Source organism: Haliaeetus leucocephalus, unplaced genomic scaffold (assembly GCF_000737465.1).
Source record: "Haliaeetus leucocephalus isolate CR32 unplaced genomic scaffold, Haliaeetus_leucocephalus-4.0 Scaffold819, whole genome shotgun sequence".
NCBI lineage: Eukaryota > Metazoa > Chordata > Aves > Accipitriformes > Accipitridae > Haliaeetus > Haliaeetus leucocephalus.
Window position 1 is genome coordinate 4,980,707 of NW_010973255.1, and position 25,825 is coordinate 5,006,531.

The window sequence follows — 25,825 nt, forward strand, 5'->3', positions numbered from 1 at the left end:
ACTGCTCTAAATTCACTGTTGAGACCTTGTGCAAAACCACTGTAGCAGTCCACTGTACCTCACTCCTAAGGCCTGACTGGTAACCTTTACTGCAGGTACTGTGTGTAGATGTGTCGGCATCTGTTAGGATGCCTTAATCTCTCTGAGTTTCAGGTAAGTATTTGACCACATAGAAAACTCCATGGTTTCAGGCTAAGCCCTCCTGACAGGACATGCAACAGTAGTTGTGGCTCATGTTGGTCAATACTACACGTAGTTTAACAGGAGTAAAGGTACTTCTGAGATCCTAGCTAAATACGTATCTGTGTGTGAATATATATGGATACCTACATTTGCCTACCCAACTTTACTTTTTATTTTCAGACAGGCATTCAGTTAACCTCTCTTGATGACTGTCTCTGTGGTTTTACTGTGGATTGTTTATAAAAAAAATGAAAAAAAAGCGCTACTAAATCCATCAACCATGGTAGAAGGTTACACTTGCACACCTATTCTTAAGACACACAACAGGGTACTGCCGAACTAAATTAGCTGGTCCATATATAGCGGATGAGAAAGGCCAGCTGCTTTCAACGCATTTAACCTTTTCTAAACCAGTTTAAGATACCTAGCATTTACTTATGCTACAAGCACATGCGAAGAATTAACATGGATCAGTTGACATTTTGCCAAACTTCTATGACTCAGCCCTTACTCAGACTGTCCAGGCAGCACGTTGAACATGGTCTTTTGTTCTACAGTGTGTCAGGAACCACAGCAAAGCAGCTCTATTAGAGCTACCACCAGCACCCTCCATTGGCAAGGGTGCACCAAAAATCACAAGACAAAAGGGACCAAAATCTGTTTGGCCAAATAGATTGACTACTGAAGTTGGTCTCCAACTTGGTTCAATAATCCTTCTAAGGACCATTTAGGTACATAACATAACAAACCCTAAAATAAGTGTACGCTATATTCTACATAAAAGATTTATCTTTTTTTCTAAATTTATGTATGTTTGCTACTTTACTAATGTTCTCCTCAAAAGTTTTCCTGAAATTCAGCTGATACTTCATTTCTGACAATTCTATATTTTTTCCTTTATAAGTTGTTTGTGATTACAACTTCTTTGGTAACTTTTGGTCTTTTAGCAGAAATTAAGGACAGCTCTTTGCCTTATCTTTTTGGAAAAAAACCTTCCACTTAATGGACTTAAAAGTTTTCAAGAAAAAAAACCTTGATCTGCATACATGATTCTGGTGCACTGCATCTCTCCCACTACTGATGCTAGTAGGCAAAAACGTAACATCTAGATTTCACGCTTTCCTGTATCAAAACCAATCTGAACAAGAGATGCCAAGTATCTATGTTTAAAGATAAACACTGTAAGTTTGGAAGTTAACATTTTACTGAGTTGAAAGTTGATGAATAAAATAACCATCCCCAGTTTTGGCCAACTTAGGGGTAATTTATAATGTTAAAAAAAATAATCAGAAAAACAAAAACAACCCCAAAAACCCCAGCTGACATGAAAAATAATATAATGCTGGCATACAAAATGTTTCACAATTTAGACTTGATTTAACTGAACAGAGAAGTTATCAGAGCCAATGTTGAAATAGAAAAGAGAAACATATATGGACAAAAGGAAAAAATACGTTGGCAGTTTCATTTGATACAATGTTCTGGCTCATTTCTGTTTTGTTATTTTTGGCCACAGACTGACCAAAAGTAACACCAGGATCAACATAAGTAACATAAAATGGAATTAATTCTCAGGGGAGGTGTTGTTTTCTTTTTTTTTAAACACAAAGAGCTCTCAGATCAATTGTGCAGCACCCAGCACAATGGGACCCTGGTCTACTCCAGAGCTCTTAGATACAATAAGAAAACAAATAATAAATCTCTTACATAATGACTTCCACCCAAGTAACTTGTAGATCTTCTGCGAATGAAAGTGTGCCTCATCATTCCAATATTTTTGGTAAATATTTTTACCAAGAAAGTATAGTAATCCTATGTTTTGCCTGGGGTGATGCTCTGAGGAAGTCAGACATAAGAATAGCCCACAGATGTGCCCCCAGATCTGTGCTTTGATCACTTGTTCCTGCCTCTTTACACATACGGTATATAAATACTTATACACACATGGATATGGGCGGGTATGTTATTCTCAAAGCTAAGGAAGTTTGAGGTTAACAAAGATACTCTGTTTTCTTGGATCCCCAAACTGTTATTACAGACCTAAATTACACTTCGGTCTATTATAACTCTATTGCACATTTCATTTTATGCTATTTCAAGTCTGTGCCTTCTTGTCTTAAACTCACCATTTGGTCAGAACTATTTCCAATATGAAGGGAACGATTTGTCAAGTCGAATCCTCCAAAGCTACAGGTTCTCTGCAAAAAAAAAAAGGATGGATACAGTTCTATCACAATGATTAGCTCACTCAAAACATCTGTGATTTGGAAAACAGCAGTGAAAACACAAATGTCTGCAAAAAATGGAAACAAACAAACAAAAAGATGGAAGATTATAAATCAAGAAATCTGTTATAAAGCAATTTGAGTCATTTGGCTTTTCCAGAGACAACTCCTTGGCCTAAGGTCTGCTGCTGTTGAGTCATCTATTGCCTACTCTTTAAAAAGAAAAAAGACTTTTTGGTCCGAGGGAACTGTTGATCTTATGGATCAAGTTTTCCAGGGTGCTGGCAACTCCACCTCAGCGCTCCCATCTGCCTTCATAAATAAGTCCGTAGTAGCACTGAAACAGAGAACCACCGATCTTTTAAAGCATTGAATAACCTACCTTCTGGGAATAGCTGCACAGACTCCATTTGCACTGAAATACAGGGATACACTAGAGGCCTTGTAGGGCAAGCCCTTGATAAGACAAGGGAAAAACCAGCCCAGCTATCCATAAGTCTTGTGTCCCCAGAGACTCAGCAAGCCCTGACTCCAGATTAGGTATTTAGCATCACGCCTATGGCGGTACGTAGCAGCTCAGCTACTTCTGGGAGAAAGTACGCTATGTTTACAGTGCCACAATCACCTCGTAGAATGACTCGGTTTTGGTTGAATGCACAGATGCAGTTTATCATAATCATCCTGAATAAAAAAAGAACATCAGCACTATGACACTGCTTCCCTCCCAAGAGCAGAGAGCAACCAAACTCAGTACAGTTGCACTCCCATAGCCAACCACTGTTTAACTGTGGCAGATGAGTCTCTGCTAAAGCTTTGGTATCACTTGAAAAAAGACCAGACACTTAGGGCACTCAGAGAGAATCCAGCTTTTGCTTTGCAATCCAAAAGGTAAAACCTTTGACTTCTTATTTGGCCACTGAACAACCAGCTGCACAGTATTCAAGTACCTGGCCCTGACAGAAGTCTCACAAGGCAATCCAGGGAAATGAAGGCATGGCAGTTACAATTTACTTCCACAACTTCAACTCAGGGCTCTGAGTGTGGGTTGTGAGACAGGCAGATGTCTATTGTAAGTATGCTCTTCAGAGTCAGAGTTGAGACAAACAGGAGGCAGAAGATCAACCACCTGCGAACCGTAAGTTTTTAGGGCCTGAACTACCCAACAGAGTAACTCTGAACACATCTTAAGACTCAGCTAAGCATCAGATCATACCTACAAGGGACTGCCCAATCAGTACAGTGAGTGTGTACTTGGGAGTCAGTGAAGACCCACCACCTGAGAACTACCAGTCTGCTTCGACACTCTCTTAGGAAGAAGCAAGCTCTATAAACTGTGCCACTTAATAAACAATTATATCAATTAGTTCTATTAAAGTAAACATTCCTCCCGCCTTGTTCACTGCTAATCAGCATGCATATTAACAGCTTTTTAAAAGTCTTCTTTTCTAGCTTTTATGTTAGGTGCTGTGCACCTACAGTGCTTGGATGACAGTTTTTGTACGCACCACAACTACTAGAACTCAAAGCCAGCTTTGTCTAGGCCCCACACACATTAAAAAGAGTGCTGTGATGTAGAATTTTTTTAAAGTGTTTTTTTCCAGAATGCAATGTGACTATGGCATAGCTTTTAAAATTGTTTTTGGAAAGCATTTGAGACCAACCACAAGTAATAAGATCAGTTTTTAAAGCGCAGCACGTTTAGCTATGAGTAATGTCGTCCTTCTGTGAAGAGTCCATTCTAACTAATCCTACAGCATATGGTAATCCCAGCAACGAAGAGAAGACATCTGGAACTGCTCTGAGCAACCTTGTCTGTCAAACCAGCCAGAGCTCCTCCTAAAGCAGCCTTCTCAGAGAGCAAAATATCTGTTGGTTAAAAGTTTCTGAACAAACATACCATATTAATGATGCTTATTGTTTCATTATGGACCTCCCCATATATTTAACATTTGACTTCTGCCTTTGGATTCTAGTAGTGACCCTGGCAATACTGTACCAAACAAAAGGTCTGTGGATGAGGAGAGGGATATTCAATGGAGTGGCCATGCAATTAAAAGTATTACCATTTTGGGAGAAAAGAAAAACTGATGTGATTTGAAGATTTCATGCATGTCCAGGTCACTGAAACAAATATAAATGACAAAAATGAATGGCAAGGCAAGACAGAGTGACCGGTTCCACTGAATACATAGGCATTGCAATTTCCCTGAGGTTGCAGCAAACAAACATTAAGTGTTTCTAGGAATGAGGAGTGGCATTAGTTGAAGTTTGCCAGCTTTTGGCAGTCTCAGGAAGAAGTGTGCTGAAAAAGCTAGTAAAAGCAGCATGTCTCCACCACTTATCCCATTCAAACAAAGATGGAGGAACAGTTGACCGAGTTCCTCAACAACAACAAAACGCTATCCATTTCTTCTCTGTTTGTATCTCTATGAATAAGCAAAAATCAGTCCAGATGGTTTTCATAATGAAATTACTATGGCGAGACTAACTTATTAGAAGAACTGAAAACCTTGTTTCTGTCATCTATATTTACAAAGACAGTTAACGGTATTTTTAATTATGGGGCATCTCTAGCATGTATGAGTATGCTCTCTTGCCTGAGATACCCCTATTATTCAACCCACAGAAGGATGAGTAAGGTTTCAAGGTTTCTGTTATCACTGTAATATCCTCACGGGAAAACGTCTTTTGAGTACAATGTCTATGAACATAAACAGTACTCTCTGAGTGGCAGGACAAGCAGTCAATGCAGAAGAAATAGTGAAGCTGCCAAGACAGAATGGTGGTATTGGGTAGAAAAAACCTATCTGTTTTGTGGCCAAAGAGCAAAAAGCGAACCATGAAGGCTTGCTCACCTCCCACAGGTTATTCAAGGAGACTAAAGCTTTGAATATTATATTGAGACTACCTCACACCTGAAGAAATAGAAGCAGAGACCTCTCAAAATAAAATCTGTAGTTCAAGAGGGAAAGCTGTTTCTACTGTATTGTTCCCTGGAATATCTTGCTTAATGTTATGGGTGCACTGCTGTTTCCACCCACTGAAGTAGGGAACATATCTACATTGTCAACTAGACAACAGACTAGCTGGCTCAGCTTTGGAGATCTGGCTGGCCCCAAAGGCAAGCTCCTAGGAAACTCAGCATCATGGTTAAGGAAACTGTCAAAACTGGGTCATATAATCAGGAAGCAGCTTTGGATCCGTCTGGAGTACTCAAATCACTTAATTTCCCATTGTAAAGCACAATTTCCTTTTTTGGCTACCCCTTGTTCCCTTTCCACAACGCTCTGAGGGAAGGTATCACCTTCACCCCATGCTAGAAAGAAGGAGCAGTGGCTGGGGACAGAGCAGAAGGGGCACTTCTGGTGGTGGTGTGCAGCAAGCAGGAGGGCAGTGTCTGGATAATGTAAAACCTCCTGTCTTTCTGCAGCTGTGTGTAGAGAATACAGAGCTGGGTGGGTGAATTGATGAGATGCAAACTGAGAAGGGAAGGGCCAATATGAGGCAATGACAGCAGGAGAGAAACAGAGCACAGTTGACTAAGGATGCTCTAATCCTCTGAAAATTTTGTTCATCTCTCAGTATCCCTTTAAGAGAATACCAACTCCCAAAGCATCACAAAGAACATGTTTATAGCATCTCAAAGCTCCTCTGTTCACCAGCGATCTCAATTTCTGCACTAGATTAATTTAAAAAGCAGCATTTTGTCGTATTTGCTCTCTCTCATTGACTTACTTTGTACACATTGAAACTGCAAACTCAACAAAACTCTTCTCTGATGGGATTATATCAAACTCTTCCCTTACAGCTGAATTACAGTGCTTAAGAGTTTCTAAGCAGAAGCACTGGATTTTAGTTAAAAGTATAAAGCAGAAAGTGTTGACTGCAACCTCACAGAAACTGGAAGACCACCTTCATGGCAACTCTTTGACTCACAGACTTTTGGTGGATTCTCAAGAGAACCCTTTTAGTACAGCGATCCACTGTGGCAGCCCACTTCCTCTTGGCCTCCTCATCCTCCTCCAGCAGGCATCTCCTCAGGTCCTGCTTGTCAGCCTTGCTCAGGGTCCTGTCAGTAACGGGACGCACCAGCTGTGAGAGGTTGAGGTGACTGTACAGGCTTCTCTCCACCACATAGGTAATATTGAACTCGCTGACAGAAGTGCGCCCTCGTAGCCTTCTGTTTGGGAAGCCACAACCTCCACCCCCTTTCGTTTTGTGCCGCAGTAATTGTAGGTCGCAAGTTGCAGGGGATGCTCCTTTCCTAGCAGGGCGCTGGCAAAGAAAAGCTCTGGAACAGGAATAGTTAGTATCCATTTTCTTCAATCGGATCTGCTTCCTTACACTCTGAATCTCCTCCAGGGACACCAGAAGATGGTGCTTGTGCCTGTTGCTGTCATAAAAGCAAATGCTTTCTGTACTTACCCCATGGCTCAGAGAGCCGAGGCTCTTCTTCATTTCCCCATCTGTCAAGGAGCGGCAAACTTTCTGGGTCTTCTCCTCTTCTGGGTAAGAGAAAAATGTCCCGAGTTTCTTGGGAGGCTTGATAAGGCCACGGCTATCAGTTTTGCTGAAGGTCTTCACCAGCTTCCGGTTAGCTCCCCACGTATCAAGACTGCTGGATGAAGGAGAAGTAGTAAGTGAGTCCGAGTCGTCCTCTGGCTGCTTTTCACAGGAACTGTCAAAGTAGAATTGCTTCTTGTGAACTCCAGAATAAAGTGCCGATCTGTCATCCAGTATAGGAGAGTTGTCAAGTGAGTGCTCTTCCACACCTACAGGGGACAAAAGCAGCACAATGCGTGTCACCGTTCATAATTCTCCAAGATGTTTCCCTGTAGAGCCTTATTGTATTTATTTAAGATATCATCCACTTAAAATGGAAGAAAACTCTTCCTGATATAAGCAGCCCAGAAGGTATTTGTGAGTGGATAAATCTGAAGCAGTTCCTTCCTTCCATTTGTGAAGTGAGAGTTCTGGGATGAGTTAACAGTAGAGAGATGACAGCATCCTGTAAGTAAACTCATCATTATTTTAAGTTTCTCTCTTTTATCTGACAGATGCTCTCACTAAGAACATCCTTAAAAGCTGGAACTGGGATCTGTTTCTCATGTTTTTCTTCTGATACTTGCATATGATGCTCAGCTCTAGTGAGATTACAATAGGTCAGAAGTATACCCAGGTATTAAAACCCAAACAAGTATCTCTCAGGTCCAGTTTTCCAATACTCAGTGCTGTTGCTGCTGCAGAAAGCAGTATTTTTCCCAGAAAGTTAGGGAGCTGAGCTCCAGGATGAAATTAAAAGTTTGGGGTTTTCGATAGATGAAGAGACACCAATTTTAATCACACAGAATTTACTTAAACAGATGCAAAGAAAAAAAAGGTAGGTCAAATTGTGGGTGTGCCAATTTCAACAGTGTCCTGCTAATGACAGAAACACTTGGTTTTCACCAAATATATATTTCACAGAAAGGGAAGAAGACTTTTTGCAATGCAAGTACTGGAGGTGGGCAAACAGCCAGGTCTCCTTTTTGGAGTGGAGAGAATGGAATAAAGGACCTGAAAATGCAAGTCCTTTTCACATTTATCTTTCAAGAAACACTTCTCTGGTGTTTTCTTCTGAGCAAAGTATAGGCTCAGGTATTAGATGCAGTAACAAGGAAAGAGTCAAATAAGAGCACACATCCTCCTCAGTCCTGCCTGACAAATTTCACAGCATTCATAGGTATGTATCAGAAACACACAGAGAAATGTGACTATTTATTTCTTGTCTGACCCAACTTTGCCTTCATCTTTGATTGCTTCCGTGGTCTTACAGCAGAGCTAAATTTGAACCATGACCAAAATACCTATGATTTACTAAACTCGCTCATTCAGTAACAGAGGACACATTTCAAGGTGAAAGAACATTAGTTGCCCTGTACAGGCTTCCTGTCCCAGCTTCAGTTCACTCTGTTGGCAAAACATATTTGACCTACATTTGCTGAAATCTAAGATGCTATTTTACCAAGATAAAAACTCGCTGTGACAGTAAAGGGATTGTGGATCACATCTGACACACAACTTTCACTCTTGACAATTTTTCTGGGGTGGGTCTGTAGACTGGAGACTGATTTTGACACCACTTTCACTGGACTGTCCAACTTGCTCTTTTTCCCCTCTACTTCTCAATTTGAACAGAAAATAGACATTCTCCTGGGACTGAATATGTGCTGATAAACAATTTTAGTCCACTGAGTAAATATGTTTTTAAACAGCTTGTAAAATATGCATTGTGTGTCAACACTGTAACAGATGTTATCTGGAGTGAGTCCATGACACAAAGCCATAACGACACAGATGTAGATGTGATTTGTTTTTAAATGCTATATAAGAATGCTACCCAGGAATTAGGAAGCTTCAGTTACTTAGCTTACTAGGAGCAGACTAATACAAAAGACACATGGATTCAGATATTGGCACATTCTAGTATCAGATCATCCAGATGTATATTTAGTGTGATAACAGAGTCAACAGTAGAAATGTGGGAGAAGGATCTGGGACTAGTGTACTTTTCTTTAAAAACAGGAATGTGTAAGGGAAATTTGGCAAAGTTGTTCTTTGTGAAGAATTTTTGAGGTGGATTATGAGGAATCTTTCTTCTGAGGAACTGCACGTCAGTTTTCAAACCAAGCCTGCTCTCACGCTTTGTTAAAGGCTGTTGAACACTGATGAATTTATTGGAATTTTACTGATGTTACTCAAATTTTATAGCCAGCTCCCCAAAACCTAGCCATGTAGTATTTCACATTACTTCACATTCATAACACAGGTTCAAGTAACAGCAGCAAGCAGCTCAAGAACCGATCCAGTCAACCACAGGTAACTTGGAAGGCCAGGCAGCAATCCCCAAATCTGACCACAGTACTTTTTGTGATCTTGCAGAGCCCTCTAACGTATCCCAATGGGAATACAGACCTACATTATGAGATATAGGATGGACAGCATTTATGAAGCACTTCTAATATGCCACATGAAAATTTGGGTGTGGGTAGAAATTACTGAAAGAAGAGTCATAGATATCCGCTCCTAATGCAGACTTGGCTACTTAAGGGGCCTTCTACTTATGCAGAAGTTATAGAGAAGTAATCCATGTTGTTATTTAGCAATAACTGGTTTTGCTACAGTTTCTCAAGAGCCAATCTACAAAGTGTTAGATAAAGTGCAAACTCAGAGTTACGGATAATTCATTCAGAAAAGCCTGGAGTTAAAACAGAGAAGACAGGCAGGAGATGGAGAAAAAAGGAAGCAGAGCAAATTTTTTTTGAAACAATTGTTAATTCAGTGATTTTTCTGTGGGGTGCAGACGTGGAAAACTGTGGACAAAAAAAACCCTGGAAGGAACCGGGACACTGAAGTGAAAGACTGAAAGAGAAAAGGAAATACAGTGGTGAAGCGCTGCAAGAGAGGGAACAGAGAGCAAACCAGACAGTTAACATGCTGACGAGAAAGTCTGGTCACACTGCAGGAAGGCATCTGCACGCCCAGCGGCCCCCGGGCTGCCTGCTCCTGCAGCTGCTCCCACCCCGGCCTCTGGCTGATTGCTCCCTGCAGCTTTTCCCAGGCCCACAGGGAGGAAGGGGGTAGGAAAGGCCTCTCTGGGGTCCCTTCCTCAGAGCCGGGGAAAAATAGCCCTGTTTTGTTTGCCCTTTCTCATAAACCATGTTTTTGCTTCCAAGGTAACTCAGCTTTATGCTCACCCTCTGAGGTGACAAAACCTTTTCAGAGCAAGACAGCTGCCCGGTCCAGAGCTCTAGACTGGCCGTGCCTTTCACACTGGCCCGTAAAACCATCATCACGCAGGAGAGACACAGGCTAGATCATAAATCTGCCAACAGCTTCCTGCCACATACCCAAGAAGATGCACACATTCTCCTTAAATGCACTAGGAAGGAATCAGAATACGGCTCAGCTCACTGCAAAGCCGAGGGGAATTGGCATACGGACCCGGGAAGGCCACTAACATAGAGGGGTGCCCACAATTCCAGTGAGGACTCAACCAGGGCTGTCCAGAGAGGCTCCTGAGGCTCAGGCGCCGTTAATCTGGCTGCTCACACACAGATACAGGTCATCCGGAGTTAATTCTGCAGTATGCCATTCCCAGGGCCTGAACTCTGCTTCCCGTTTCCCCACCCTCCTCCTCCTCCCCCCTTCTCTCCCCCTCTCTCTTGGCAGCAGGGCTCATTCAGGAGCCAAACTGCAGGCAGGCTCCCCCAGAAGTAGGAGTTAATATTACACGAGGCAGTCGCTATCCCACAAGAATGTCTGATAGAGTTTCTGTACTTTTGCCACAGGATGATGCCATGTGGTGCAACTATACCACCAACCGGCTCCTACCCTCCCAGAACTAGCAAGAGCTTCACCTGTGTGCTGTTCCAGGCCTTGGAGGAGGGACCAACGTGGTGGTCGCTCTTCTTAGCTCCTTGCTGAGCCTGTGGGGCAGCCGGCTGGGATTGCTCCTTGTCTCATTCCCTCCCCAGCATGGGGCATAAAACACGAACCAAGTCCTATCTCTTAATGAGGGACTCTCCAGCACTGCTCTGGGAATACCAGGAGATCAGCAGTAACCACATTCTAGGCTGTCACTTTCCTCCTTCTACAGTCTCAAAACGCAATTACTTGGGTAAGGCACGCACCATAAACAAGGCAGTCTTTCCTATCATCCCTTAAGAACACTCCACCCCTCCCTCCTCCAGCCCTCCACTTTCTGTCCCCTCTCAACAGAAACATGTATTCACACACGCAGTTTTAACCATATGCATGTTGCATTTTACCTTCTGTGCTGGGTTTTTTCATTTCTTCCACTCTTATGAGTTTCTTCCTGACTCTGCGAGTAGAATTCACCAGCTTGTGCAACCTCTTAAACTTCACCGATTCCTCTGTTTCATCATCGGATTGTTCTCTTGACTGGCAAAGAAACAAAGGGAATATTAATAAAACAGTAGTTCCACGGCTTGCTCCTTGAAGTCAAGTTAACCCAGCTCATCTGCTGCGCTGTGTCAATGCAGCTCTGTAACTGGTGTTATATTTTCAGCTCAGGTCAGACAGAAACATTTAAATTACTGAGGGTTTTCTTTTTTTTTTTTCTTTTTCTTTTTCTTTTTCTGAAAGCATGACATACCATTTTGATTTCTAAATCTGTGCAATGTAAGATCCTAGGCATTAAAATGCATTCCTGCCCTTGTCTTTCTTCCCATGCATTGTGTAATAACTACTTCCACGTCCTCTCTCAGTACGTTTCAGGCAGGGCTCTTTCCCAGGGCTCTTCTTACCATACCAGTTATGCTCCTGTGGTTTGGGTCAGTCACTGGTCTGTCTGGCATCTCAGAACTTGCTGTTTAAACCTGGTTATAAACAGCTTCTCCAAACTGATGCTGTGTCATTGACGACTTGCTTTTTTTCCCCCCAGTCTTCCCAGAAAATCAAAAACAGCAGCACAAGAAAGGGACGGGAAGGAAAAGGAAGGAGGAGACCTCATCTGCCTCGCTCACCAACTGCCACAGCTACAAAATATTCCTTTCCTCCTCCCTGCTCCCTACACTCCTCCTGAAGGCTCTTGAGGCTGGAATTAAGATGGACACAGCATTCCTCCAGCACTGACCAAGGGAAAACTCTGACCTTTTCAGATATACAGTGCAGTCCATATTCCCCAGCATCCCGTTTCGTTTCGCATCTGATCCAGTATGCTTGGTTCCAGCTGTTTTCCCTCAAGTATCAAACATTACAGAGGCAAAAAAAAATTCCCCTCTCTCCAGCAGCAGTGACACAACAAGCTGAAACAATCCATTCCTTGTGAACGAGAAGACGACTTCGATTTTCGAGCCAGATCCAACGTTCAATGTGCTACTTCCTCTGTTTTAATCAGTTCAGAATGTGGAAGGCGGCGGGGGGAAGGGAAGGAGAGAGGAGAGGAGAGGAGGCCAGCAGGGCTCTCTGGCTCGGCCAGGACAGCCCTGGCACTGTGCACCGCTGCACATTCCTGTGCGCAGTGCGGGCTCCAGCTGGAGCGTGGTATGGATCATATACCTTACTTTGTTTTCACCCGCGGTCCCAGCTAATTCGCCGCATTCCTAGTGGTCAGTTCTAAAAACCCTCATGCAACTTCCTGTCGGCACAGCTATCTGGGCTTCCACGGCACGCTCATCCTTTTGTCTCCTTCTCCTTAATTAAACTTTTTAAAAAAGAAAAAATCCCCACTAAATGCAAGCCAAAAAAAAAAAAAAAAAAAAGCCACCCTCTCATCTTCCTCAGCAAAAATGCTGTCTGCTTATCTGAAGGCTGAATAAAAGACAGGCCAAATATAAGAATGCTTTCTGCTTTTCTAATACACTTAAATATCAGGATATGGCAATAACGGCAGATGCCATGGGGCAGGACACCAATTAGCAGTTGCACGGGTACACTTTCAAAGCCACAACAGTGCCTGAAGGAGCCGGGGCAGCTCTGAAAGCCTGCCTCGCAGGCACGCACCTCACAAGGCCAGCAGAACCATACCAGAGCAACCTCTCAGCCACTTTCTACAAGGGCACTGTCAATTACTGATTTCCCACAAACTTCATTCATGTTACTCCAAAACAAGAAGAAATACCAAATGGACCACATATGGCAGAAGGAATTGCCATTCTGCCATCTGAAAGCTGCAGGAGTGCATTTATTATGGGTACAGGCTGGCTAGGTAATTAATAATCTTCCTTCAGGAAAAACAGGGCTGTAGAGAGGAGTACCAGACTTGTTTATATCAACATAAATTAAACAGCAAGATGAGCATTAATTCAGAGATTATGGCTGGGACAATTTAATGACATGTCAAACAACGAGCCAGACATATTTAGATATGATGACAAATGGATTATTGACCGTAATCAAGAAGTTCAGTCAAGACTTCTTAGGCCGTTAAGCGCATCCTGGCAAGCAACCATCATGCGGACCCTGCACTCAAGATGCGTTAAATGTTTAAATGCAATTACTCTAAGTCATTGCCTTCCTTCGTTACTTTTCGTATACCCTTGGCTTGCAAGACTACTGTTTGTAAAATTGTGAGCTCTATGAGACTTAGAGAACAGCTCATACCTGGTCCTCCCGCTCAGGATTTCATCAAAGAATAAACAACTAGTCTTACTTTTGCACCACTGGTATCCAATAAAGAACTGTCCCCCTCAGAGTTAAGAAGACTCAACAACGACAACGAAAGCTTTTACGATGTTTGACATTTGCATTCATGACTACCACTGCGAAAGCGAGCGCCAAAATAGCCTCAGCACAAGGTACTGACATCAAACCCAAGTGGGTGGTACAGGGAGTCCCCACCACACTTCAAAATAAATAAAGTCCCATCGTAATCCAGTGCCAGCTGGTCTTCCCTGCTGCTTCAGGACTCCCGGCACCCTTTGAGCCAGGGTCCTCTGCAGGCAGTGACAGACCCTTCCCAGTGCCAGTGCTTGGCCAAGAGAGGCAAGAACAGCTCACGTTTAACAACGGGAGCCGCCAGATTATGGGTTGACTAAAAACAAAGTCAGTCCCTCTACAGCAACCTATTTCCTATCATATCGGGTAGCATGTGGCACGGAAAATCTTCTGTAAAGGAAAAGGATGGCTAATAAGTTCATGCAAAAAGGCCTAAAAACGTCGGTGACTACGCCAGTGGTGCCGCTCAGGAAACTTTCTTGTCGAATAATGCTGATTCCTTGAAAATAAAACCATTTTGAAAAAGGACTACTTTAGATTCGCTTCCTGTTTTTGAAACAATTTTTTTAAAAAAAGGCCTTGAAATTATCAAAAGTTTCCATTTTGGCACATGGGAAACAGAGCTTAATCTTCCAGCTCAAGCCATGCTTTCTTTTACAGCTAATATTAAACAGAAAGCAGAAATGTAAAGCATTCAGGCCATAAGCGACATATTTGGAAATCACCGAACTTCGATGCTTTGACTTCCCTGACCCACTCTACCCGCTCTCCCCCCCCACTTCCACAGTGACCGAATTGCTTTTTTTGGTGGCTGTCCCTGACTTCAGACGAGAAAAATCGCCCCAATCTCCCCAACGCGTGGCAGGCTGGGCAAATGTCTTCCTGGACAGCTCTAGCAGCCAGGCCTTGGCACGGGGCTTCAACGCAGCTGGCTGCCAGCCCCCCTCTCGCCCTCTCCCCCTTCAACAAGTGCTTCAGTGCACGGCAGCACTGCAAAAGGGGTAGACAGAGTCTACTGAAGAGGGAACGACGCATCTGCAAGAGGCTAGGCCGGAGGCTCTCCGCCACAGGAGGAGGCCACGCTGCGCACCCCTCCGCCAACGCCTCCCCCAGCCCCCGGCACACGGCCGTCTTCGTTAGGCCAAGCCTCGGCGTCATTAACGCGCTGGTGAAACGGCCGGGGCCCCTCCATCTCCCCCACGAACCGCCGGAGCAGGCCTCTCCCCACACACCAAGGGGAAAACAAACGGATTTGCAGTACTGCAAATAGGAACAACTTAACTTCCATCTCCTCCGCTCCAAATTTTTCCATCTGAAAGCCCATATGGCTCAACTTTTAATTATTTTGGCTAATGCTGTATGTAGTAATTCTGTGGTGAATGCTTAAGTGTTTCATTTCTGGTTTCCAGGGCAACATTACATCAGATTGCAGACAGCTGGCTCCACAGCCTTAAACCATAACAAATTGTCCAAAGCCGACGCACAAAAAAATCGCGCTTCCTTTAAAGAGGGCGCGGGGCTCGGCCGGGCTGCCGGGGACCCGGCGAAGCCTGCGGGCCCCCTTGGCGGGGCTGGCCGGGCGGAGCCGCCTTTCCCCGCGCCGCTTGGAGCAAGTGCATCCCCGACACATCTGCAATGCTCTCACGGCGCGGAAACCCGCCAGCTTGGACGAGCTCGGCTGCGCAAACGCGCGAAGGACTGCGGGGAAACGGGGACTAAATTAACAGCATCTGGAAATACCAAGGACTGCATGCGGAGGACTGCAGCCACCACGTACCGCATGGCTGGAAAATTACGCAGAGGCCAAGGCCCATCCCCACCACCCAGCTCTTCGCCGCTAACAAATGTGGCCACAAACCTCTGAAGGTGCTCTCAAATCCAGGAGAGATCAACTCCCTCTGCCACCTCTAGCGTCTCCTCTCCTTGGAAAACTTTTCCTACTCAGGCACCTCTAAGGGCCATGCTTTGCATCATCTCATACGTAAGATCAAAGTGAAAAGCCTTGCATCCAGGAACAAATAGGAAATTAGCAGGCGTACTTTGATATTCAAGGAGCTATCTACGGTTCTGCTCCCGGCGCCCTCTTTGCTCTCTCTCCCGCTTTCCTCCCGCAGGCTCTTTGCCGCTGCCTGCTCTGGAGGCAGGGCACACGCCTCGCTCTGCTGCTCTCTAACATCCAGCCCATTTCACACGCCATAGAAATAACAATCCTAACCTCCCCCTTTGAATTAGCGCTTCACACACGCGCACACACACAGAGAAACCCAACATTTATTAGGGTACTTGGAACTAATGGGCAAAATGTAAACCAGAAGTAAGTAGCTAGCTTTCGGCAGGACTATATTTGGAAACACTTCAGGATTATAGCAGCAGCCCTTAAAAAACACAAGATAGGCAAAGCCTGCTAGCCAGGTCCTAATAAAAATGTTTAAGAAACACTAGAACAATATCCAGGTAAAGCTATCATAACTGATTAATCTGTTTCAGCTCCATAAACAAAAACATACGTGACTTTTACACAAGCTGTGTGAAGCCATTTAGAGAGATGTTACCATTTTACAATTCACTTTATGCCCAGTAATAGTTCAGCCCCAAACTGAAATCTCTAGGAAGCCTCCCATCTAAGAAACAAGGAAATCTCTTAATAGCTGATTAAGCCCAAGCTGCAATTATTTTTGGCTATCAGAAAATTCTTGTTCAGCAAAGTGGGGCAAAAAGCCACATTCAGACTCGTGGGCATATCACATCACATCCCCCAGCTCTGGCTAGCTCACTTCAGAACTACAAGCTCTATAGTAAATGCAAAGAGATTTTGCTGTTCCCTTTAGGAGACGTGGCTACACGTGTCCTTTCTTCTTTCTCTCTAACAGGCTTTACATCTGCCAAAAAAAACAACCATTCTAACTTTTTAAAAATTTTTATTAAAGATGCCTGGATAAAGTCAGAGACAGGAAAATAGAACAGAAAAGAACTTAAAAGCCCAAGGAAACGAAGAGGAGAACCGAGAAAAGCTATGCATGCTGTGCTGTGCCTAAGAATAACCACAAAAGCCTTTTCTCTTTCTCCCTCTCTGAAACAGGAGGCACATCCTCTCCACATCACGCTACATGCTCAGTGACTTACCAGCTTCGGCATTTATAGGCCTAAAGCTCAGTTTCGAGTAATTCCCCCTGAGTCCTCAACTGCTGTCAGCTTCGTAACCCTAAAATTCAGCAGTAGACCCTTCTTCTTAAGTATTGTATTCGCTCCGAATCCTGTGCACAAAATGCCTCTTCTGTGGAGTTACATTATCAGACACCAAACTGGCTCCGATTCCAGCACTGAATATGTAAAGAAGAAAAAAGCGTGATGCTGGACTCAATTAGCTGTTTTCTGCTCACTGATTGATTCCCCCAGTTACTCGCTAGCTGCATAACTTGCAAGAAAGGCATAAGTCATCAGCTCTAAGCAAATCTTCTATTCACCACAAGGAAAAAAGGGAGTGTTGTACATGGCAAACAATCCCTGTTTTCACTGACGAAGGCTTGCTGACCTCTTGCTGGCCTCCAGTTCCTTAATTACTGTCTATGGAATTTCAGTGAAAGAAAAAAATACAGAGAATCTCTGCAAAGCCAGGACGAAGACTGACCCTCAGACACGACCGCTAGAGTGGAGGCTGTGTCTATAGGAAATATAACTTAGGCCCTTTACCAGGCTTTTTTTATTTTCACTTTTTAATTCTTTTGACAAAAAGCCCCCCTGAGAATCTCCCTTTATAAAGGGCTAATTTGACAGAAAAATAAACCTTGCTTAATGTTTTTTAAATTAGTGAACTTAAGATACTTTTTTTTTTTTTCTTTCCCTTTGGTTTCAGTGCTATAAAAAAAGAACATCACTAAGAACTGGAAAAGCAAATTATGTTTAATTCAGAAATATCAGACTGGTCTAGAATTAGCCACATTGCGGCTTTATGAAGCATTGTAGCATGAATTCCAACTTCTCCTCCTAGGCTGGGCTCAGACCTCCCTTCCTACGAAACAGATGCTGAGATGCTCAAGTAAACTGGCGCTCCTCTTATAGTCAACCATACCTAATCTCAAACCTTGGGACAAATCCAGAATTTGGACAATTCTTCTCAGAGCACAAGAAAACACAGACCAAAACCTCTACTAATTAGGAGCACTGCTATCCAGTGGTGGAAAGCAGTAGCAAAGGCATACCACAACAGCACCCTCTTTAAGCTCAGAAAAGACTCCCCTTACTCAGGACCATACCATCAATGGCCAGTTAATCTGGATTCACCACAGATCAATCACATAGTGAAATCACAACAGGGCTAAACATCTACTTCCTTGGATGACTGGCTGATTTTAATGAGCCACCTAGCCAAATGTCCTTTTTCAATTTCTCCATCTTTGTACTAGTGACCGTACACAGCTTTTCTACTCCCTAATGGTCATGTAAACTAGATTTACTGGTGTGTTGTAGCTGGGTTCTTACCATTCAACTACTTCAGCCCCAAAACTCTGATGTAAAGCCCTATGGAAAATTCTAAGCTTCAGATAAAACCAGCTAGTGTTCTCCAATTTCAATAACATACCAGCCCACATCAAGTGAAACATGACAGCAACTTCCTTGAAATGTATCCCAGATTCCCTTAAAAGTTCATGGCCATGAGTGAAACTGATCTAAGTTTGGGGCTTTGCAACTTGAGTTTTGAAGGTTTTGGGTTTCATTAAGAAAGTTTCGCAAACCTCTAATCCTTGCAGAGGCTGTTTATAGAAAACTGTGTGAAGCTCAGATGTGATAATCCACATCATATCCTGAGGTTGCAAATAATGGTCTCCAAAATTTTTAAGAAAATTAACAGAGGTCATAAATGTTTTTGCCACTTCACATAATTAACTGCAAGAGCATGAATTGCAAGGGCTGTGTAAGTCTAAAACGTGCAGTGGAAGTGTCAGCCCCCCCCAGGTAACCATGTCTGGATTCGGTCTGTGATTACTTACAAGGAAATCAAAGGAGCATCCAATGGCTACTTTGGTGAAAGATATATTACACATTAGCTGGTGACGACACTGCTTGCTGAAATTAGTGGGAAATATTTGTCATAAGTAACAAGAGCACGCAAATTTAATTCTCCCAGGAGGTCTGTCTTGATACTAGAATAGCTGCTTAGGCAAATTCCTAAATGTTAACTGTTTCCAGGTTTTAGTTAAGTAACTTTGAGAAGCACACTGCTGACGTTTGCATCTGCAAGCCAGACACATTTCCTCATGGCAAAGCGTTTCTCTCCCTGATTAGCATAATTAATTTTAATGACATTACAGCTGTACTCATGTACCACTTGTCATAGGTATATGTGGCAGAATGAAGCTCTGCATTACATTATTCCGTATCTGTTACAAGACAGCATTCCTTTCCAATGCTTCTGCAGACTCCTCTACACATGGGAAAGAGAGTCTCTAACAAGGAGGTCTCAACTGCATCTTGTGTTTTGGCAAGGTTAAGAAGGCCTGGGGAGAATCCCTTTTCTTTGGTGTAGCCTGTACTATTAATGAATGGAGTACACCACTGGCACTGGAAACCAACCTCCCGGCACTTCGGAAAACCAAGGGTGGAACAGCAATACATGAAATACAGTGAAAGTCATATTGGAGAGAAAAAAAAAAAAAAAGAGAATGAGCTCCCTTTAGTGAAGGGTGTAGTAATTTAAATTACATTCTTATAGTATTTTCAAACAATATTAATGTTACTGTGCTAAGTGCGAGGAAGGAAACACTAGCAGTGGGGAGGGGAGGCAAGTGGTAGCCGACAGGAGCGCAATTAAAATTTTCTATTGTACCACAAGTAAAGATTATTCAGCTTGGGTCTGCCAAATAGGGCAGTGAAACACATGGCTTTTGAGATTCCTAATTCTTGAACTGAGCAAGGCTTTGTTCCAATTTAATAGGCTTGGTCTCAGAAAAGATGGGGGCAGGGAAACCACATTATGGATTACAGCATCTCCTGCTGGCTGATGCATACAGGGAGAATAGGAAAAAGCTGTTACCACTGTCCCCCACCCTCTAGGTAATAAGCAGAGAAATTAGGCATCTGCCCAAGGGCAAAAAGGTATAAGAAAAAGCCAAGTCATGTGTTAGAATGAATATTAAATTAATTTGCCTTCCCACCTCCCACCCTCCCCAAATACATGGCCAAACATTTTGCGGTAAAGTAAGTCAATAGGGCTTGTGTGAATGCAGTCAAAACAGAAGTGGTTATGAACACGCTTAATTACAGTCACTGCCTTCATGTTAGTGTAAGCTCTCTTCTCTGAGTCATGATAGCAGGAAGATTTTTCTGAAAGACCTTACAACAGACTAATTACATCCAGTCTTCACATCTGCAGGAGCAACTCCTACTGGCAGTGAGCAGGAGGTTTACTTGGGCTACATTACTGCCAACTGCTCAGTACAATCCTGTGGTGACAGCGTTCAGTCCCACTAGGGACACACACCTAGTCAAGTTGCATCTGATGACAACATGGGCACGTCTTGCACAGTAAATAATATTTAAAGAAGCGATATAGTTTTATTCGTAAATAAATGTGTTTCTCCTGCTAATTCTAAAGGGTTCTGGAAAATTTCAGACCAAACAGGTAAAAAACTCCTTACAGTGTTCTGCAAAACCAAATATAAGCACATCAATGGTCTCTCACTCTGCTATCATCACTCCACAGTGCTGACCTTACTTAAAACTTTGTGTTGCGTCCTGGGAACTGCAATGACGGTTTGCGTTTCTCTCAGGAAGGTTTTTGTATTACTACACCAATGGGAAACCCTGCTCTTATGCATGGATAGAGAGGGGGGACATTCGTAACAAAATATGCTGTAATTCTGCTGCTGCTAGCTTTCACCGAGAGGTGCTGGACACTGTCCCTGAGATCAGTGGAAAGGGAGGGCAGCCAGCAGCTCCCAGGACAGGCCCCTGTGTTAGGCACATAGTGTGGGAATTCAGTACTATCATTTTGAGCCATTTCTTATTATAGGCTCTTTCTTCATCATAACTGTTACTAAGCACTGACAGTATTACAGGAACTCGGATAGTAATAATAAATATATCATCCAACACAATGAGGCACATCAGTGCCTTTCACGAAATCTTAACAGAAATCAGGTCACTAGACTCTTCAAAGCAAAGCCCTGCGTTCATTCATAGCCATGCTCAACATCAGCTCCCCCCGATTACCTCAAAGAGCATGCAAGGACTGGAGGTAGCAACAAGTTCTCCAAGAACTGAAACACAGAAGCATCCTCTTCCCCCTTTTAGCCTTTCATGGAAAAAAAAAACCAAACCCAAACCCCAAGCTTACAAAAAATGGTTAAGTTCTGTGATAACAGCAAAAATGGGGCTACCACAGCACACAGCTTTCAAAATGCTCAAAGTATCTGTGTTGCCTCAGCTTAAACACTACTGTTTAAGTTAAAAAAAAGTCATCATACCCTAGTCGCCATTGATACCCAATGCTGATTCACAATATGCATCAACTTTGAGCTTAGTTCTAACAAGTTAAACTGACTGTACCAAAGGAAGGGCTTTTTCCTGTTTACTCTACCAGTCCTGTAGTATGAGCAATAATAATGTTAACAAATGGTTAAATATTTAAAGAAACCGTCAGTAATATGAATAAAAATCCATTTAAAAATCACTATATTTAGAAAGCATCCACAATCTGAACCACTGAAATGCAGTATAACTCTGAATAATGTGGATTTGCTGTAGTTAAACTTAGATTTACTCTCAAGGTAGCTGGTGCTACAGAAGTTATACTGTAATTATTTCTTTTCTTCCTACTCTTCACGCTTACCGAACAACACAGTAATGACTGTCGTGAGCCAGAGATAATTCTATCAGACTTCATCTTTTGTCGGTCAGCTTTGTACCATAGGTAATACAATCTTGATTCAAGAGCTTCAGCATCTCTCGGATTGAAACGAATACAACCCAAAGTCCATTCTCGTCTGTTATTCTGCCTTTGACACTGGTCGTAGACACAAACCCTATGCTGCACACTCTTTCAGCTTTTAGCCCCATTTAATGACTTGGTAAATAAAAATGTCCTCAGGAAATAATAGGAAGAACAGGAGCAACAAAAGATTATCTCACGCCAGCTAGAGCTGTGGCTGTAGGGACTCGATTTGCTGCCGTCTGTTACAAAGAGGATCGACAGAAGTCAGAAAGAGCGGCAATGCACGGGGCAGTTTCCCCCAGCACCGGCCTCATGGCAGATGCAGATGTGCACAGCACGCCTCCAGGTCCGCACAACCGCTGCCACCCTCCTCTGCGAAAACAAGCGGGGCACCAGTTTCCTCCTGGTAATGGTGCCACGTTGACAGTCCTGGGTGAAGCAGCGTTGGGAGGGCAGGGAGGTGGAACGGCACTGCGGGCTGCCAGCGGGCCCACCTGCGGGCCGTGTTTTTGGAGGGAGATGCTGGTTTTGTTCTCCCCGCTCATCAGTTCTACGGCCTCTCTCCCGAGGCTGCCAAGGCCACGTGTGGCAGGTGGGGAGCTGCCGGGGGGAGCCCGGCACAGCTCACCGCAGCACCCTTCAAACGAAGGCCGGCTGCGCTACCTGGAAGCTTGCATTAACGAGCTCTGGATGGCTGACCATTATCTGCTGATCAAAACCGAAACACAGAAGCCCGACGAGACCAACAAAACAGTTCAGCCCAGAGGTAATTACGACTTCATTTAACTTGCATCTACAGAAACCGTCAGCGAAGTTAATTAGCGGTTTGTTTCAGTGGCAGCACACGTATGATACACACTTCTGTCACAGCCTCCCTCCTGCTTCTCTCCTTTCCCCAACTCCTGCATCGAACATGGCAACTGGTACCAATCAGCAGCCTTTCAGCAGAGGGCACAGGAAAGGATTTATGCTGGTTTCTCCTAATGCTGGTCCTCCGAGCTGGGCTGAAGCTGTCCCAGTGGGGCTCTGGGGATGAAGCAGCCCTGTTTTAGATGAACTGAGAATTTCAGCCCCCAAGGGTTATCAAATGAGCTTCTATCTTTAAGAAGCATAAAAGGCACCTCAGTGTAAAGAAAGAATGTGGTACAATTTTGAAGTCCTCTCTTTCCCTGGACTTTCTGACTCCTGAGGACAAATAGGCCCTTATCTAAAATCCAGAAAGAGATCCATTTGCAATCTGCACCTGCTTTACATCCCAAAGCCTGGCACAAGGCAATGAAAGCTTGTCTAGTGTTACTGTGAGCAGCCTTCATTCCAACAGAGATGAAACATAAATACTCAGAAATAAATTGGTAAAAAAATGATGAAGCGTTTTAGACTTTTGATACATCTGACTAAAAAGAAAAACAGTTTCAACTGCATTCCCACACTAGCAATTAAATAACATGCATACTTTGTTGTGAAACAAAGGGACCACAGTAGTGAGACTGAAAGCTACAAACTTCTCTAAAGTGGAAGAGAACCAAGTCACCTACTGACGTGGCAATGCCTTTGGTTGGTTGGTTGTTTCTTAAGAGCAAACAAACAGGACATACAATTAACCGCACAGCAATGACATTGGGCTGCCTCCCTTCAGATGCTGAGATGATGACCCTTCAATCCTTTGTGGTTCATGTTTAGGGTTTAGTTTTGTAAGGGCACAAAATGCAAGTTTCCATTTCCTGGCATAGTAATTTAAAAGAGGAGGAGCTGGGAAAAAGAATCCCTAAATCAATCTTTAAAATGAGTGAAGGATCAACACCAGCGATGTTAGTCATAAACATATAATAACTATACAAGTTTAAAAAAATAAAGTGGTCTCTTCCCCCCCCCCCCCAAAGGAAAACAGCAACTAATGATATTTGCCCTTTAGATGTTAGTTTGTAGGTGGCTATTCTTATGCTGTGGGCAGAGCTGACTTGAAAGCAATGGAGTACTTAAACTCTTAGAACACTCCAGACATTCTGCCTCCATTTTTAGATTCTCTGGTTGCTTAGATTCTACCTTTTTTTTTTTTTTTTTTCCTTTCCTGAAATGTAGTCACTGGGCAAAGCTAGACCAAGATTCTCCACAAAAAACTAGTGACCCATCCTCCTAAGTCCTCCTAACTAGCAGCAGGTCTTTCTACCTGCAAAGATAAAACGAGAAGGTAAAAAAAAAAAAAAAAAGCCATTATACTAGTGTCTTGATATCTCTTACATCCCCAAGGTTACCAAACAAATGTATAGCAAGTAAACTAAAAATTGTTCTTTTTCTAAATTCCCTCAATCTGTAATTATTCTGCAATTCACTTTTATCATTTGTGTGTATAAAATGTTTACAAAATGATCAAATATGATCACAATGTTCCACTAAAAACTGCCTAGTAACAATCTGGCCATGAAACTGAAAAAAAAAAAAAAAAGAAATCGGAAAAAATGCCAACAGAACCAGAAGAGCCATTGCCCAGGGAGTTTTAATTCAAACCAGAAACTTCAATTTCAGTGACTCATATTTTCAATTACTTTCTGAGGTTAGAAGGCAGTGGGCTACTTAACAGAATGTTTTTAATATATGGAAAAACATCTTTGCTTCATGGCCTCTATAAAATGAGCAGGGTAGTTTTAAGTTGAGATTCCAAATTCACAGAGTACAAATCACACAAATAGCACTGAAAGTCACACTATTTGGCAAAGAAAGGACTTGAAAACAGAATCAACTTTGCGCATCTAAAAAGCTGGTCATTTTAGATTAATAGAGATGTCCTTTGGCAAAACAGTCTGGGTGAACACACACTCTATCTTTAGACCTATCTGATACTTTGCACTGTTTTTCGCTCTTGCATGTCAATTATAGCCCAAAGTCTTTCACCCCAGTTAACCCTAGTTTCTTTCTTGTCCACAAAAAAAGAAGCCAAGCTGACTTTTGATATAGCATGAAGTTTCGTTTCTGCAGATGATCTGCTTTACCCTTGAAGGCAAGCAGTTTCACAGCTTCTGTTAAATGTAACCAGGATAAAAATTAGGAGCAAGGGCAAGAATCTTGAGAGGTATCTACAACAATGGAATAGAGATCCCCCACTGATGTTAGCAGGAGGATGGTTCAAATCCTACCAGAACAGCAGAGAGAGGCCACAGAGTTGTTGGCTCAAAGTGCAAAGATGGCTTAGGAAAATAATTCTAGAGAAAAGGTGCCAAGTCGTTCCATTAGGGAGGAAATACTGAGTCACGTTCGGTCCTCAGAGGTATACACAGCTTTCAGTAACTTCAACAGAAGTGTAAACCTCTATCAGAAGATTTAAGAAAGAAATTCAGTATCCTTCTGAGATCTGAGCATGATAAACGAGAGTTTTGAGGCTTTCATGCTATAGGTACCTTAGCCAAAGACCTCGAGAAGGGAAAGTTCAGGCTATAAATACTAATGAGGAAAAGATCAAGACATCTTTCAACTGGCTAAACAATCAGTGCAGAAAAGTCAGTCTCTATTCTTTGCACATTTCTGATATATCAGAACAGAGTATAAGGCAACATCAGTCCCCACTCTGCTCCCATTTAACTAAAGATGGGCATATTTTTTTTTGAATACAAACAAGAAAATCTTTCTCCACCACAAAATATTTTAAACATCCCATAAAATGACATAGCATTCCTCTTTTCATTTAGGGAGGAGAAGCTAACTGTCTGCTGCAGTTAGCAGGAAATTCCAGTGACAATAAAATAAATAAATCAATCAATGGTCTCAAAAGCTTATGATTCATTTATATGGGTTACAAAGAGCTTGGATTTGACAGCCAAATGTGTTCTTCTCCAAGATTTATCTGTGAACTTTCAATTAGAGAAATGAAGTGGAATAAACTACTCAGTGAAAATGAAGATATTTGGAAGGAAAAATTAATTAATTCAGTATGGCATGACACAAAGACTGTCTGGTGCCCATAAAAACAACAGAAGCTACACAGCTCAGAAATAAAAATGACAGAGGAAAGCTGCCTTACTGCTTATGGGTCTGGCAAAAGCTGCAAACTCTCTGGGCTGACAGTTAGCAAATGCAGAGATAGAACTACTTGAAAGCACCAGGCAGCTAGGATTTAGCCAGACCCTCATCTAGAATGTATCAACAAGGGCTAGGAAGGCCTGAGAAACTCAACTTCTCAGTTACTGTGAATCAACAAAGAGAAACAGTTCCCTCTAAAAAACCTTTTCTGTGCATTTTGGAACACAGGCATTTTTGCCTGAGATCACTTGTTCTT

General features: G+C 42.9%; 1 protein-coding gene across 2 annotated transcripts in view; it reads right to left on the reverse strand.

Moving 5' to 3' along the window:
- The window catches only part of SASH1 (SAM and SH3 domain containing 1), a 103,013-nt gene that overhangs the window by 21,598 nt on the left and 55,590 nt on the right, over positions 1 to 25,825 (reverse strand). For both annotated transcript variants that reach the window (XM_010581927.1, XM_010581925.1), the window contains exons 8-10: positions 11,219 to 11,351; positions 6,834 to 7,180; positions 2,310 to 2,381 (exon numbers count right to left, since the gene is read on the reverse strand). In XM_010581927.1, the coding sequence (XP_010580229.1) occupies positions 2,310 to 2,381; positions 6,834 to 7,180; positions 11,219 to 11,351 (552 nt within the window). The remainder of the gene's footprint in view (positions 1 to 2,309; positions 2,382 to 6,833; positions 7,181 to 11,218; positions 11,352 to 25,825) is intronic.